Here is a 15,021-nt window from a genome sequence, read left to right as displayed (position 1 = left end):
CTGAGCGATCTGCTGGTGCCAAGAATGGATGTTTTTTTAAGCTGCTAATTTGTTATAAAATTTGTTACACAGCATTCCAAAATGAATACACTGGCTGAATCTGCTGCCAGGTTTTCTAGTTAATTTATTCTATACTAGTGCATCACTAGAATTTCAGGAAGAGTTTAGACAACAGTAAAAAAGAAGAGGAGTTCTTTTGTTACTTTTACTTAGTATGTATACCAACACCAAAGAGAGGAAAAAAAGTCTATTCTTCCAGAAACTGTTGCCAAAAGCTATTAACACCTATCAGGGAGACTGGCAGGTGGCGTGGTGCTTAAGGGTGCTGGACTCCCCCATGGGCAGCTGTGGTTTGAGTCCTGAACCTGGTGCTTGCTTTCTCATTTTCCTCTACTTTCCCCCACTCTGTGGTCAAAATTTAGATAAATAAATAAATTTAAATAAAATAATTCTTAAAACAAACAAAAAATCTATTAGGGACTCTTTCCTCTTTTTTTTTTTTTTTTTTTTTTTTTTTTTTTTTTTGTGTGAGGGTGCATGCGCTTGCCAGACAGACAGAGAGAGACAAAGAGACAGAAATCGAGAATTCACCCCCCAGGGGAGATGGTCACACCGCAATCCCTTCTCCTCCATCTTCCTCTCGGGATCTTGGGCACGCACGCACACGCGCCCGGCGTCAGTTTTAAGCCACCGGGTCCGGGACGCGAACCGCAGTCGACTACGTGGGAGTTCAGCAACATAGCCATTATGCTAACTGCTGGTTCCCTAAAAAAATCTATTAGGGACTCTTAAAGTAGCTAAACATATTAGCTTGGGAGTTAACCCCATCTGGATCCAAATCTTGGTCCAGACACATTCTGGCTGTGTGGCTTTGGAAAATAATTTCACTTCTGTTTCTTCACCTGTGAAAGTCTGTTACCAGTGAAGATTAAGTAAAAGTCGCATATGTGAAAAGGCTTAATACACACTAGTTGTACAGTAAATGCAAATTTCCTTTCTTTACCAAATAACTTCTAATCCTTCCCTTGGTTTGCTTATTTTATGGTATTGCTTTTCTGTCATCTCATAGGATACCATTTTAGAGGGTGGGAGAAACATCAATAGCACATGTGTGGATACTTGAAAAAGTTCATGTATGGAACCAGCAGTTGGCGTAATGGCTATGTCGCTGGACTCCCGTGTAGTTAACTGTGGCTCCAGGCCTTGGCCCCGTGGCTTAAACTCACACCGGGCACGTGTGCGTGCGTGCCCAAGATCCTGAGAAGAGAACGGAGGAGAATGAATTGTGGCATGGCCATACCCCTGGGGGGTTGGTGATTTCTCACTTTCTGTCTCTCTGTCTCTCTCTGTCTTTCTGGTGAGCCCATGCACACACTATAGCAAAAATAATCCCCCCCCCCCGCAACATAAAGTTCATGTAAAAATTGAATTAAAGTACACGTTTATTTTGGTGCAAAAAATTTTGAAACCCATATAATCTCTTCATAATATGCATTTTCTAAGAACTTTTTGAAGACCCCTTGTATGCTAAAGGCTACTGAAAAATAAACTCCTGGAAAAGGACCATGAGAAATCACCTCAACCTTAAATAAACAGATTTTTATGATAACGAATTGGCGACAGTAAAATTTCAGCAGCCAATGAGGTGATGGGGAGAACAGCTGCGACTTTGTCAGGAAGGTGGGTCTTGTAACTTAATGGCTGTGCTCCCAGTGGCTGTTGGTGTACTCATGGCCCAGTGCCTCGCTGCCCCAGAGCCGGGGGAACGGAGCTCGGGGTAGGGAAGGAGTCACACACACACAATGCACATCACCTAATACTTCTAGGATGAATGTATCCTCTTCCAGTTTCTGGCCTTGCTGAGATGGGGTACTCACTTCACAACGGTATTTCCCCGCGTCATTTCTTGTAACATTTTTGATCCGAATACTGAAATCTACCATTTCAGCTCGATTTTTAAAATCACCTTTTAGAAAAAGAAGACAGCAGTGTTAGTAATAATACAAGAGACTTTCTATGTAATACCTTCTTCAAGTCACTTCATTCAGTACCTAAAGTACTTATTTTCCTGTTAATAAAATACATTTTAAAACAAAAATTATATATGGATGCATAATTTAGATTTCTTTTTCTTAAGAAGAAATTTTTTAAGAATGTTCGAACAGAACATTTAGTTTCACATTTTCTTTTGGGACAAGCAGTTAGCGTAATGGCTATGTTGCTGGACTCCCACGTAGTCTACCGCAGTTTGCATCCCGGACCCGGTGGCTTAAAACTCACGCCGGGCACGTGTGCGTGCGTGCCCAAGATCCCGAGAGGAGAATGGAGGAGAAGGGATTGCGGTGTAACCATCCCCCCTGGGGGGTGATTTCTCGCTTTCCGTCTCTGTCTCTCTCTGGCTGGCTGGCGAGTGCACATGCCCTATAGCAAAAACCTCTATAAACAGACACACACACACACACACACACACACACACACACACACACACACACGAAAGCGTGGTTTCCTTGGCAGGAACAGAAACTTTGTGTGGTGGCCTACATGATCTTGCCACAGAGGAAAAGAGGAGTGACAAGAAAGGGCCGTGCTGGGGCCAGCAGGTTATGTGGTAGTTAAGGTGCTGGAGTCCCACACGGCCAACCACGGTTCACGTCCTGAATGTCATGGCTTAAAAATCACTGTGGGCACATGCGTGTATGTGTCCAAAACCCCAGGAGGAGATTGGAAGAGAAGGGATTATGGTGTGGCTATTCCCCCTGAGGGGTGATCTCTCACTATCCTTCTCACTGTCCCTCTGGCGAGCACACACACCTCATGGAAAACACCTTTCAAACAAAGAAAGGGCTGTCCCATAGCCCTTCGCAGCCTATAGTCTTACCTTGGTACATAAGAATTAGAGGTATGCTTTAAATTGCCTATAAAGTAAACTCTAACATCTTCTCCACTAATTCATTTAAAGGAACACGTAGTATTGAGTATTTCTTCTTCTTCCTCTTCTTCTTCTTTTTTTTTTTTTTTGGAGAGCTTTTTGCTAGAGGGTGCATGCGCTCACCAGAAAGACAGAGAGAGACAGAGAGACAGAAAGACAGCGAGAAATCACCCCCCAGAGGGGATGGCCACGCCGCAATCCCTTCTCCTCCATTGTCCTCTCGGGATCTTGGGCACGCACGCACACGCACCCGGCGTGAGTTTAAGCCTGGGACTTGAACCCCGGTGGACAACATGGAAATCCAGCGACATAGCCATTGCATTAACCGCTAGTCCCAGTATTGACTATTTCAAAATAATGTTTACATCCTTGTTACAGTTTAAAAATATTTATAATGAAAAAATTCAAGCATACACAAAATTAGAGAGTAGAATAATGAATCTCAACATATCTCTTGCCTAATTAAAAGAGTAATCAATTAATGGCCTATCTTATTTTATCTGTACTTTTTCAACAATTTATTTTGAGTATGGCCTATCTTATTTTATCCGTGCTTTTTAAATAATTTATTTTGGTTATTTAGAATCAAACGGACAGCACAATTCGTCATCCATCATTACCATCATTTTAAATGAAAAGTTCATCACATATTAAACAAGAAGAGTAGGAAGTGGAAAGACATAGGTAACAAATAAAGAAGAAAGAAGAAAAAGCATTTTATGATGGTCGTATCATCTGTTCATAAATCTCAAGTCCCTGTCGCAGCAGTAGCCTAGCTACCTAGATGGAGATAAGGAAATTGGGCGAGGGCATTACTGATGGCAGCCACCCTCCATTCCCACCCCGTGCCACTTTTTCTTCCCTTGTCTCAGGAGTTTAATCTACAGGGTCAGCAAGAACCATTGAATTGTGTATCTTCTAGGACAGGGCTGAGAAATTAAGAGTCCTGGGATTCAAGGGCTCACCTACTACTGTTGGAGAACAGGGCGGAGTCCCTTGTGTTTGTGGCTGTCGTGTTTTAGGTCTCAGACACTACTGGTTTCATCCCATTCTTACACAGACATTTTCAATCATCGGCAATGTCCTGTTTTCACTTGTAAGTTAAAGGACCCAAGCTGCCCGTGGAGTTCTTTTGCTACTTCCAGACGACAGCTCCTTACCTCGAAGAGACTTCTGGAAGTAGACGAAGGAGACACTCTGTCCCAGTCTCTTCCACTCTAATCTTGAAGACACGGTCTTCTTTGGGCTTCGACAATCTAACATAGCCTCTAGGAACAATCACAAAAATGCTTGTTTTCTAATTGGCTCTATGAATTTATAATTTACGTAATTAGGTAACAAATTCTCAAATATCCTCAAGTTACTCCTTTATATTTGTATTCATTCACTCATTCATAAATGACATCAACAGGTACCATGCTGGCTTAAGCCAAAGATGAATTGAAAGCTGTAATTATAGCTCTCCTACACAGTAACTGTGTAACACAAAGCTTTTCCTAGTTAATGAGCTGGACCTTCCATTTAATAAATGGGGTAGTACCAGACAGAGTTCTTACGAGTCTTCAGATGTGATAGTATATGTAAAGTACACAGGACTAGATGTAATAAGGACAGGACTTAACGAATGGCAGCTGCGATTAATTATTCATTGTATTATTTCCAATTTCAGTCTCCAAGGACTGTACAGTGTGATAGAAGAGGGAGGTAAGATGTCATTTCAATCTAGAACGAAGGTCTACCTCCAGAGGGCTCTTCACCCTTAGTGCCTAAGAAAGGCACTTAGTCCAGTCTAGGCCATGCCAGGAACCTCAGAGTTTCACCCCCAACAAGCTACATTCTCACTCACATCCCCTCTTGTTTGACCTTTACAAATTCATTAATAAAAATCCAATAGGCTTCTAATAAATTATTGATTTCTATCCCCAATCATGGCCCCCAAACTGACTGTAATCCAAATAAATTATTAAAATATTTAATCATGGCATCACATTTAACTGCCTTAATGTAACTAAGTTCACTTTATTACTGGAAATTTACTGCAGTTGAGTCATTAAAGAATTCCTGGAACCTTCAAAGAAACCCCCTCTTTTAATGTCTAAATAAAATGACAGAAGGGAGAAAAACCTAGCCCTCGACTGCGAACTGCTTCAAGTTGCCAAATGGAAACCTCCAGTTATAAATATTTTTAAAGGATGTTCCGACCATGCTCTCTAGAATGTCAACTTCATATTTCTGAGACAGTTTTTCCCCACAAGGCATAAGATTTGGCCTAAAAAAGTCCAGTGTCTTTGGCTAGTAATCATGTTCAAATCCTTTCCATAGCTCTCATTTTGATGTTAAGTAAATAAATATTAAAAAAAGAATGCAGGCCATTATATGATATGGTAAATTAAAGAGCAATACTCACAATATTATTTCAGGTCTTACTAAAAATATACATGTAGCCAGGAGCTAAAAGCTCATTAAGAATATGTATGAAAATCATAACCCAGTAGCAATTTCTATGTGATATTGCAGAATTCTTATTTTTTCTTATTGTTAGATGTGGTTTCTAACCTTTTTAGTTCCACACATATTGACAGCATTAAAGAAACAATAAATGGTCATGAAAAAGTAAGAAAGTAGGGCAGTGAAAAGAAACGCAAAGAAACAAAAGAAATAGAAGTTGTTTTCAAGGATGCCTAAAATTCTTAGAGCAAGTTTTACATTCCAAAGAGACATCATTTTACAGCCATGTTTACAACTATGCTACAAAGACAAATGTGTGCTAAGGGACCTGTGTGAGGAAACACAGTTCAGTTCTGTTGATTGAGAAGAATGGGTGGTGACCTTCCTGAGTCTTGAGTTTTAGATAGGTTTCCTTCCCGTATTTTGTTGAGTTTCCAACAATTAAACACACACCCACACTCACTTTTAGCCCATGCTCTGTCTTACTCCCATGTTTTCAGAACACTTTTATACGCAATCACATTGTTTCATATATTTAACTAGGCTCACACACGCAACTAGACACACACACATGCACACTCCCCACTCTTGCTGAGTTCTTCATGATTTCTGTCTTCACTGCTTTGTTGGAAAAGCTCTATGGAAACTATAACAGCAGATATAACCACTATATCCAGAGCATCATTTCAGCCTCTCATTGACCATGTGAAATGTAGAGAGATGGTCTCTTCACTTCGTCCAAAATACGTTGAGGACTTAGCACACGGCCCACCTCGTTCCTGAGTTCTGTCGGTGAACAAAACAAAGATTCTTGCCTTTTGGGATCATGCAACCCAACAGGGCAAGTCAGGCAAACAAGAAACACCGTAAAGTACACGACATAGCATATTACAAGGTGATGGGCACAGTGGATATAAAGGAGAATAAAGCAGAACACACCAGGCTTGGGAGTACTGCAGAAGCACTGCCATTTGTTTTCAGTTCTTGAAAACAGGGTGGTCAGAGTTTGCTTTACTAAAAAGGTGACATTTGACCAAAGATGTAAGCATGGAAATTCACTATGTGGGTCTTCAAGAAAGAGGGTTCCAAGGAAGAAAAGAGCCAGTGCCTAGACCCTCAGATGCCTCTACCTCGATCTTGAACTTCTAACCTCCCAAATTGAGAATTAATTTCTGGTTTTTTATTTTGTTTTTTAGAGAGAGAGATTTTTGCTCTAGGGTGTGTATGCTCGCTGGAGAGACAGACAGGAATCAAGAAGTCACCTCCTAGGGGATATGGTCATGTTGCAACCCATTCTCCTCCATTCTCCTCTTGGGATTTTGGGAACGCATACATATGGGCCAGGAATTTCTGTTGTTCTAAGGCTTCTAATTTTCAGTGTTTTGTGATGGCAGCCCTGGGACATGAATACAGACAGTAAAAACACTGGAATCTCAGGATCAACATCGAAGAATAAAGGACCAAGTAACTTAGACACTAATTCCCATAGACTCTCCTCTCATTCTTCAGCCAACATTCAACACTCACAGCCAGCATAATTTTCTGTATTGAGGTTCAGGGTTATTATGCTGTAATACAGCATTTCAAAGCACAGGCTTTGAAATTAAACCCCTGCCATATACTAAGGCTGTGATATTAAGAAAAATATTTATCTTTTTTTTAAACATTATACTCATAGCTGTAAGATAATAAGAAATGATAGTACTCAATTCATAAAGTTGTGTAAAGATGAAATATAATATATATGTATCCTTGGTGCACACAGCACCTTGCATATGGTACGATTGCATTCAGAGGTGGTCATTAATGTTTCTACCAATGAAGAACTTATCTCTTTTAAAAAGAATTATTTATTTTTTATCTATAATTGTTATTATTACTATTATTTTTAATTTGCTATAGGGCACATGCACTCATGAGAGAGAGACAGAGAGAGAGAGAGAGAGAGTGAGAAAGCAAACCACCAGATTTGGGACTCAAACTGCAGTCAGTCATGTGGGAGTCCAGCACCTTAACCACCATGCCACCTGCTGGCCCCTGAAGAACTTCTCTTTAGTTATAATAGCAAGCTTGTCAAATTCTTTATACTTTATATCATCACAAATTTATCTATAAGTTACTTAAATTTGAAGTAAAGAGCTACTGTTTGAGCAGCAAAGAAAATAACACAGACTTAATTCATATTTTCCTAACACAAAGCATAGTAGCATAGAAAAATGTATGGAAATGTAACATAGAAAAATGTAACAAGTTTTCTATGAAGGTATTTCATTACCATAATGTCTGTTTCATTTGGACTGGGGAAAAGTAAATCTTTGTTTATATAAGCATTAGCAACAACATATATCAAAATAATCACTTTTAGTAATCACATAGATTCATTATGAATTTAAATTTTTCTGGTATTCTGTACTGCCAACTATCTTTTGATTTTTAATCTTTTAATTTTATTCTCAGTGCTCAAATTTAAAAATCATCAAAAAAACCAGTTTTTGTTTTGTTTTGTTTTGTTTTGATTTTTTGGTATAGGGCACATGTGTTTGCTAGAGAGAGAGAGAGTCCTATCCGGATTTCTGGGCATGCATGCACACACGCCTGAGTACTTTTCAAGAGGCTGGGTCCAGGACTTGAATTGCAAAGCTGGCTATCTGGGATCCAGTGCCTTAACCTCTACACCACCTGCTGGCCCAAGATATCATCAGCCTCTTACCTAACACAAAGAGAGAATTGATACTACCAAGATAGTTCTGAAGAACTGGTAGAAATTACTTCTGAGGAGAAATTCTTGCTACTAAACTCTGATTTATACCTTTCAGGGTTGGCCGCTGTTTGCACAGGGCTATTCACGTAATTTGCAAACCCAGCAGACTGACCTGATTTCAGTCTCATTCTGCTTTTGGCACCACCATGGGAAGTGACTCCAAATAGCAGCCTTGAAAAGAATGAATTAACTCACAACTTCTGGACATCAGAGCAATAAGAGATAAAAACCGAAGGAATTGGGTGGAACACACAAACGCATACATAAATCATAAAATATTGCATAAAATATACAAAAACTAAAATGTGGAAGGGATAGAAATTTATTTTTGGTTTATGAACACCCAAGCTGAAATGATTGGGTCACATACAAAATAGAATTAAATGCAATGTTTCATGTGGAATATTATTTATTATTTTTCTTCTTTAATCTAACTGACCAGAAAGAGACAAAGAGAGAGAGAGGGAAAGTGAGAAGGCAAGCTTCCAGGTCCAGGACTTGAACCATGGTTGGCCATGTGGGAATCCAGCACCTCAACTACCATGTCACTTGCTGGCCCCCAAATGCAATTTTTAATTAAAAAGAGCAAAAGTGAAACAAGCTTATATTTTGGAACAAGTGAGACATCTGATTGCAGTAAATTATGGAAAAATTTCTTATATTCAAATAAAATGTGTATCAAAAAGTCATATTAATGGATACAAAGATTTGTTTTGGAGTGATAAAAATGTCTTGGAATTAGGTAGGGGTGGCAGCTGCACAACAATGTGAATATATATTAAATGCCACTGAATTGTTCACTTTAAAATGATGGACTTTGTGTTTATGTGAATTTTACCTCAATAAACTTTTTTCCACATAATGTAAGAATAAAGAATATAATTTTGATGTTCTAATTTCAATCTCATGGCATAGGGTCTGCGGGGCAGGGATGAATATCAACTCTATCAAATTGGATCCAACAAAAAGAACCTCCGGAAAAACGAAAAATAGAAAAGAACTTCATTTCCTTGGTCCCTCAGGGACATCCTGATTCACCTTTTCCCTCTCCCACTGTGCTCACTCTTTCGGCTTTCCCAGTCTCCCTTCTGGCATCTCACCCAGCCCAGTTGATACTCTCTCTGTGTTTCAAAGTCCCCAGTTACACCCAGTCATTAAGTTGCTCTTCCCGCCTTTTTCCCATGTAAAAGTAACTCACGATAGTGATTTATAAGCTTCATGATGTAAAATGTTAGGACTTAAGACAACCTAATTAACCTAAGTAACTATTTGTCTTATTCTTCTTGAATAATGAACTGCCTTATTATTGTGTATCTTCACTTAACAAGCACATATAACACTTGTTACATGCTAGGCACTATTGTAAACGCTATACACATACTAAGTAAGTCAACATCGCCCTCCCTCCCATTTCTTGTCTTTAAGCTTTGAACTCGGTTCTTAAATACTTAGAATCTTTGGCCAAAATAAGCATTACATTTAATAAATAATAATTCTTGGGACCAGCAGATGGCGTAGTGGTTACATTGGTGGATTCACACATAGTTGTCCATGGTTCCAGTTCCAGACCCGGCAGCAAAAAACTCACTCTGGGCATGTATATGTGCATGCCCACAATCCTGAGAGGAGACTGGAGAAGAGATCGTGGCATGACCATGCCTGCTGGCTTTCTGTCTCTCTTTGTCTCTCCAGAAAGCACACACACCCTATAGCAAAAATCTCTCAGAATAAAACAAGAAGTTAAAAAAAAAAAAAGAAATGAAATGAAATGGTGGGACCAGTAGTTGGCGTAATGGCTATGTCACTGGACTCCCATGTAGTTGGCCGTGCTTCAAGTCCCGGGCCCAGCAGTTTAAACTCATGCCGGGCAAGTGTGTGTGTGTGCCTAAGATCCCAAGAGGAGAATGGAGGAGGAGGAATTGCAGTGTGGCCATCCCCCTGGGGGGGTGATTTCTCACTCTCTGTCTCTCTGTCCCTCTCTGTCTTTCTGGCGAGTGCATGTGTCTTATAGCAAAAACCTCTCCAAAAACAAAAAAAAAGAAACAGTAATTCTATTATATTCTTTTAGTAGTAATAGTGCTACCACTATCACTTTAGTATCAGTATTTCTTGTTTTCTTTTAGAGAGAGAGATTTTTGCATTAGGGTGTGCGTGCTCGCTGGAGAGAAAGAGAAATCACTCACACATCGCAATCTCTTTCACTCTAGTCTCCTCTCAGGATTTTGGGTATGCATGCACACACACCCAGCATTAATTTTAAGCCACTGGGTCCAGGATTTGAACTACATGGGAGTCCAGTGACATAACCATTATGCCATCTGCTGGTCCCAGAAATAGTAATTCTTCTGATAGCCTAGTATTAATTGTAATCCAGGTAAAAGATACATTGGAAAAAGTAAAAGGCAGTCAATATTTGAAGTAAACTGACAACAATTCTTATACATAATTTTTGTTACTTTGCTAATCATACTTCATAGTTTCTCTCTAGATTTTTTAACTGTGGTAAATACACATAACATAAAATTTTGCCATCTTAACTATTTCTAACCAAATAGTTTAGTAGTGCTAAGTATACTCGCATAATCCTGCATATATACAATCTCCAAGACTTTTTCATCTTGCAAAACTGAAAATTTAAACCAAGTAATCAACTCGCCATCAAAAATATACCAAGAAGCTAAACTAAGTAAGAAAATGGCCTCCTAAAATAAGTCGTATCAATGTCATCTTAAATTCACAGTTTCAAGTGTGAATTTCTATTTACCAAATCTAGCTGATTAGAAACATCTTTATCTTTTTATTTTACAAACTACATTTGTTTCATTGCAGATAATTCACATAATTAGAGACTTCCGACATACCTGCAGTCTTTCATTGAATGTCCAGAATTTCCACTAAAAAGGTGGAAAAAGAGTTCGTGGGTTTTTTGGTTTTGAGAGATTTTTTTGCTATAGGGTGAGTGTGCTTGCCAGAGAGAAAGAGCGAGACAGAGAAACAGAAAGCAAGAAATCACCCCCTAGAGGTGGCCACACCGCAATCCCTTTTCCTCCATTCTCTTCTCGAGGTTTTGGGCATGCACACACACACACATGCACCTCAAAAGTCAATCCCGTGGAATCCAGCACCTTAACCACTATACCATCTGCTGGCCTGAGAAAGAGTTCTTGAGATAGAAACAGCATAGGGGAACGTTTTAGGCAGAGGAGTTAGTGTAAAGTGAGGCGTAGGATCTCGACAAGTAGAGAGTATTGCACGCTTCGTCCTCGTGAGTTATTGAGATAATACAGGTCATGAGAAGTCAGTGAGATACTGTACCGTGGTACTCCATTGCTGTGACTACTTGTGGTTCTTTAGGGGCAGAGTTTCCATAGGCCTTATGACCTGAAAAATTAAAATAGGTTGGATAATTACAAAAGTCCATTCTCAAGTGTTTGAATGGGACACAATATTCAACAAGATTGGCCTAAATTTTGTTGACAAATTTACATCATTCTTAACACGTAAGTTTTAAAATATCAAAATGTGGAGAGTCCAATAGAATAACACAGGTCGTTTCCATTTTCTCTGTTGTGATTTTGGCCTCTTAAGCATTTCCCAAAGCAGAACTATAAATGCATGTGGGCCCCACCAGAGACAGCACATTCTCACCAGTCCAACTGTTCAAGAACTTACATCCTTGAGTCAACACAATATACAACCGGCCGTCTCAGGGTATTGCCTTACTCAAGGGTGTGAATAACTTTATGAGGTTTTCCCTGACTGTTCTTGTCCCATACACAAATGTCATTTCACATGCTTTTGACAATGAAATGTATATACAGTATAGAAACTCTGTACATAAAATTATGATACAGATGCAAGCAAAATATCTTTATTTTTTCCCCAAAAAACACTTCCTTAGTTTTGCAAGGCTGACCCATAGACTGAAATAACTGCTTGTGGTGTCTCTGTGAATTGATAGTTATATGCTGCTGCTGCCGCTGATGATCTCATCATCACTCCCTTAAGTTAACACAGAAATGTTTCTTTTAAAAGTGCTTTCTGGCTGGCTGCATGGCCTGGTGGCTAAGGCAGTTGAATACCATATGGTTGACTAAGTGGTCAGACTCCAGGCCCTGCGGCCTGGGAAACACACAGGACTTGAATGCATGCATGAATGCCCAACATCCCAAAAGAAAGGAGAGATGAAGGAGAAGGATTGTAGCATGACCATTCCTCCTCTCCCTCACTCTGTTTCTCTCTCTGGCAAGAGCATACGCCTTTTAGCCAAAAAAAAAAAAAAAAAAAAAAAAAAAAAAAAAAAAAAAAAAAAAAAAAAAAAGAAAAGAAAAAGAAAGAAAGAAAAAGAGAAGTGCTTTTACATATTTGTTTTTATTCAATAAAATTCAATGTTCAGAATAACCTGGCATGGTAAGGCATTATTAAAATTTAAAGAAGAATGTGGCTGGGATCAGCAGTTGGTGTAATGGCTGTGTTGTTGGACTCCCATGTAGTCAACCGCAGTTCGAGTCCTGGACCTGGTGGCTTAAACTCATGCCACGCCAGGTGTGTGTGTGTGTGTGTGTGTGTGTGTGTGTGTGCATGGCCAGGATCCCAAGAAGAGAATGGAGGAGAAGGGATTGTGGCGTGGCCATTCCCCATGGCGGGCGGGGGGGATTTCTCACTTTCTGTCTCTCTATCTCTCTCTGTCTTTCTGGTGAGCACATGCGCCCTATAGCAAAAACCTCTCAAAAAAATAAACAAATAAAAATGAAGAATGTAGCTGAACAAGGAATTAAAACTTTCTAATTCAATCTTTGATATGTATCATTTAACTTATTTCACTTTATAGATGTCATTCTACCATCCAAGTTAATGATCATGTTTAAAAGCATTTAGATAATTTTCTGTAAGTACATATCTCTAAAATAAAAGTGTTACAAGGGCAAGACTGTTGTACTATCTTATACAGCCCAACACCTGGAACAATGCCTTGCATAAAACAAGAAACAAGAAATATTTGTTAAATAATTGAGTTCATTCTTTATTTCATATTAATGAAGAAAGTCTGGTAAATGAGGTTTGATCAAATGGATATTAATGAAGGGTTCCTAAAGGCAAGCAATTATTTGGGGGAGATGTCGAAAGTGTACAATATTAGTTTGAAATTCAGAAAATCATTCTTGTGGGTTATCTAGAGTAAACAATATAGGCAAGACAGCCCAACTGCTATCCTTCATTATTCACCAAAAAATAAAGTATGTGCAACAATGTAAAACTTTTTAAACCCATCATGAAAATCTAAAGAAGTTTATTTCTGGGCCAGCCCGTGGTGTGGTGGTAAAGACAGCTAGATCCTCCATGGCCAACTGCAGTTCAAGCCCTGGCTCTAGAGGCTTAAAAAACATGCCATGTATGTGTCCACACGTGCCCCAATTTCTTTGTCTCGCTTATCTATCCATCCATCCATGCATCCATCCATCCAAACACTCCTGTTCTGACTCAGTATCTCCTTTCTATTTAGTCTCTTAAACTTTCATTTACTCAATTACCATTTATTTACCAAGAAGTCCTAAATCCATCTCTTAAGATTAAACCCATAAACTCCCCATCTTCTAATTTTACTGTGCTCCCCAGTTTGAGAGAGAGAGAGAGAGAGCTCCCACTGTGCTGTTACATTGGTTACACTGCAATCCCTTTCCCTCCATTCTTCCTTCCTATCAGGATTTTGGGCATGCACACACCCATGCATGGTGTATTTTCCTCCAACTGTTGGAACTGCAGGTGGCCATGTGGAATCCTCATTAATCACTGAGCTATGGAGATAGTCCATAAACCCCACTTCCTGCTGGACAATTATATGTCCATTTACACAAACACCACCTATCCATAGCAAGAGTGAACACAAGAGCTTGCCACCAGACTGTTTTATTTTACAAATCTCATCATGGCAAAAGGCATCACCATCCGTGTGAACATTCATGCCAGAAATTTAGGCATTTGCCCATAATGCATCTATCCTCTCATTCATTCACTTGTCCATTTCCATCTATAGATTAAGAATTTGGGGACCAGAAATTGGTGCAATGGCTATGTTGCTGGACTCCCATGTAGTTGACCGTGGTTCGAGTCCCAGACCTGGTGGCTTAAACTCACCTCGGGCACATGTGTGTGTGTGCCCAAGATCCAAGAGGAGAATGGAGGAGAAGGGATTGGTCATCTCCCCTGGGGAGGTGATTTCTTGCTTTCTGTCTCTCTGTCTCTGTTTTTCTGGCGAGTGCACATGCCCTATAGCAAAAACCTCCCCCCTGCAAAAAAAAAAAAAAAAAAAGAAAGAAAGAATTTTGTGTCTAGGGCTGGCAGGTGGTTAAGGTGCTAGACTCCCACATGTAAAATAATAATAATAATAATAATAATAATAATAATAATAATAAATACAATTAAATAATTCTTTTTATAAAAAATAATTGTATGTCATCCAAGACCTTATTTGGAAAAATGTATCCTTTCTTCTCTCTAATCTCTCCCACCTTTATGCAACCAAGGGCTTTTTTTGCCTTAGGGATAGGTTGTAGATGACTGACACTAGAGAGAGAAAAGTAGGATACTTCCCACCTCTCCATATATAAAACTCCTGGTTATTAGAAAATTGGAGAAAGGCTTATAGCTGAGTCAAACATTTCAGAGAAATTATCACGAGTAAAATACCTGTTCCCCAGACTTGGAGTAGAGGACGTGAATTAGAGGGGCCAGCATTTGATGTGGAAGTTAAGGCACTGGATCTCACACAGCTGGCTAAGTGGTTCGAGTCCCAGCGCAGGTGGCGTGGGAATCACGCCAGGTGTGTGTGTGTATGTGTGTGCACGCACGCACGCGCACCTGCCCAAAGTCCTGAGAAAAGACT

At 39.5% G+C, this 15,021-nt stretch overlaps 1 protein-coding gene across 1 annotated transcript in view; it reads right to left on the bottom strand.

Annotated features, from left to right (window-relative positions):
• JAM2 (junctional adhesion molecule 2) overlaps positions 1 to 15,021 on the bottom strand; it is a 79,812-nt gene that overhangs the window by 21,394 nt on the left and 43,397 nt on the right. The window contains exons 2-4 of the mRNA XM_014591306.2: positions 11,454 to 11,519; positions 4,090 to 4,197; positions 1,814 to 1,966 (exon numbers count right to left, since the gene is read on the bottom strand). Coding sequence (XP_014446792.1) covers positions 1,814 to 1,966; positions 4,090 to 4,197; positions 11,454 to 11,519 — 327 coding nt within the window. The remainder of the gene's footprint in view (positions 1 to 1,813; positions 1,967 to 4,089; positions 4,198 to 11,453; positions 11,520 to 15,021) is intronic.

This window comes from Tupaia chinensis, unplaced genomic scaffold, assembly GCF_000334495.1.
Source record: "Tupaia chinensis unplaced genomic scaffold, TupChi_1.0 Scaffold000557_1, whole genome shotgun sequence".
Taxonomy (NCBI): Eukaryota; Metazoa; Chordata; class Mammalia; order Scandentia; family Tupaiidae; genus Tupaia; species Tupaia belangeri.
Note: the sequence above shows the minus strand (reverse complement) of the source record. Positions and strands in the feature narration are given on the sequence as shown.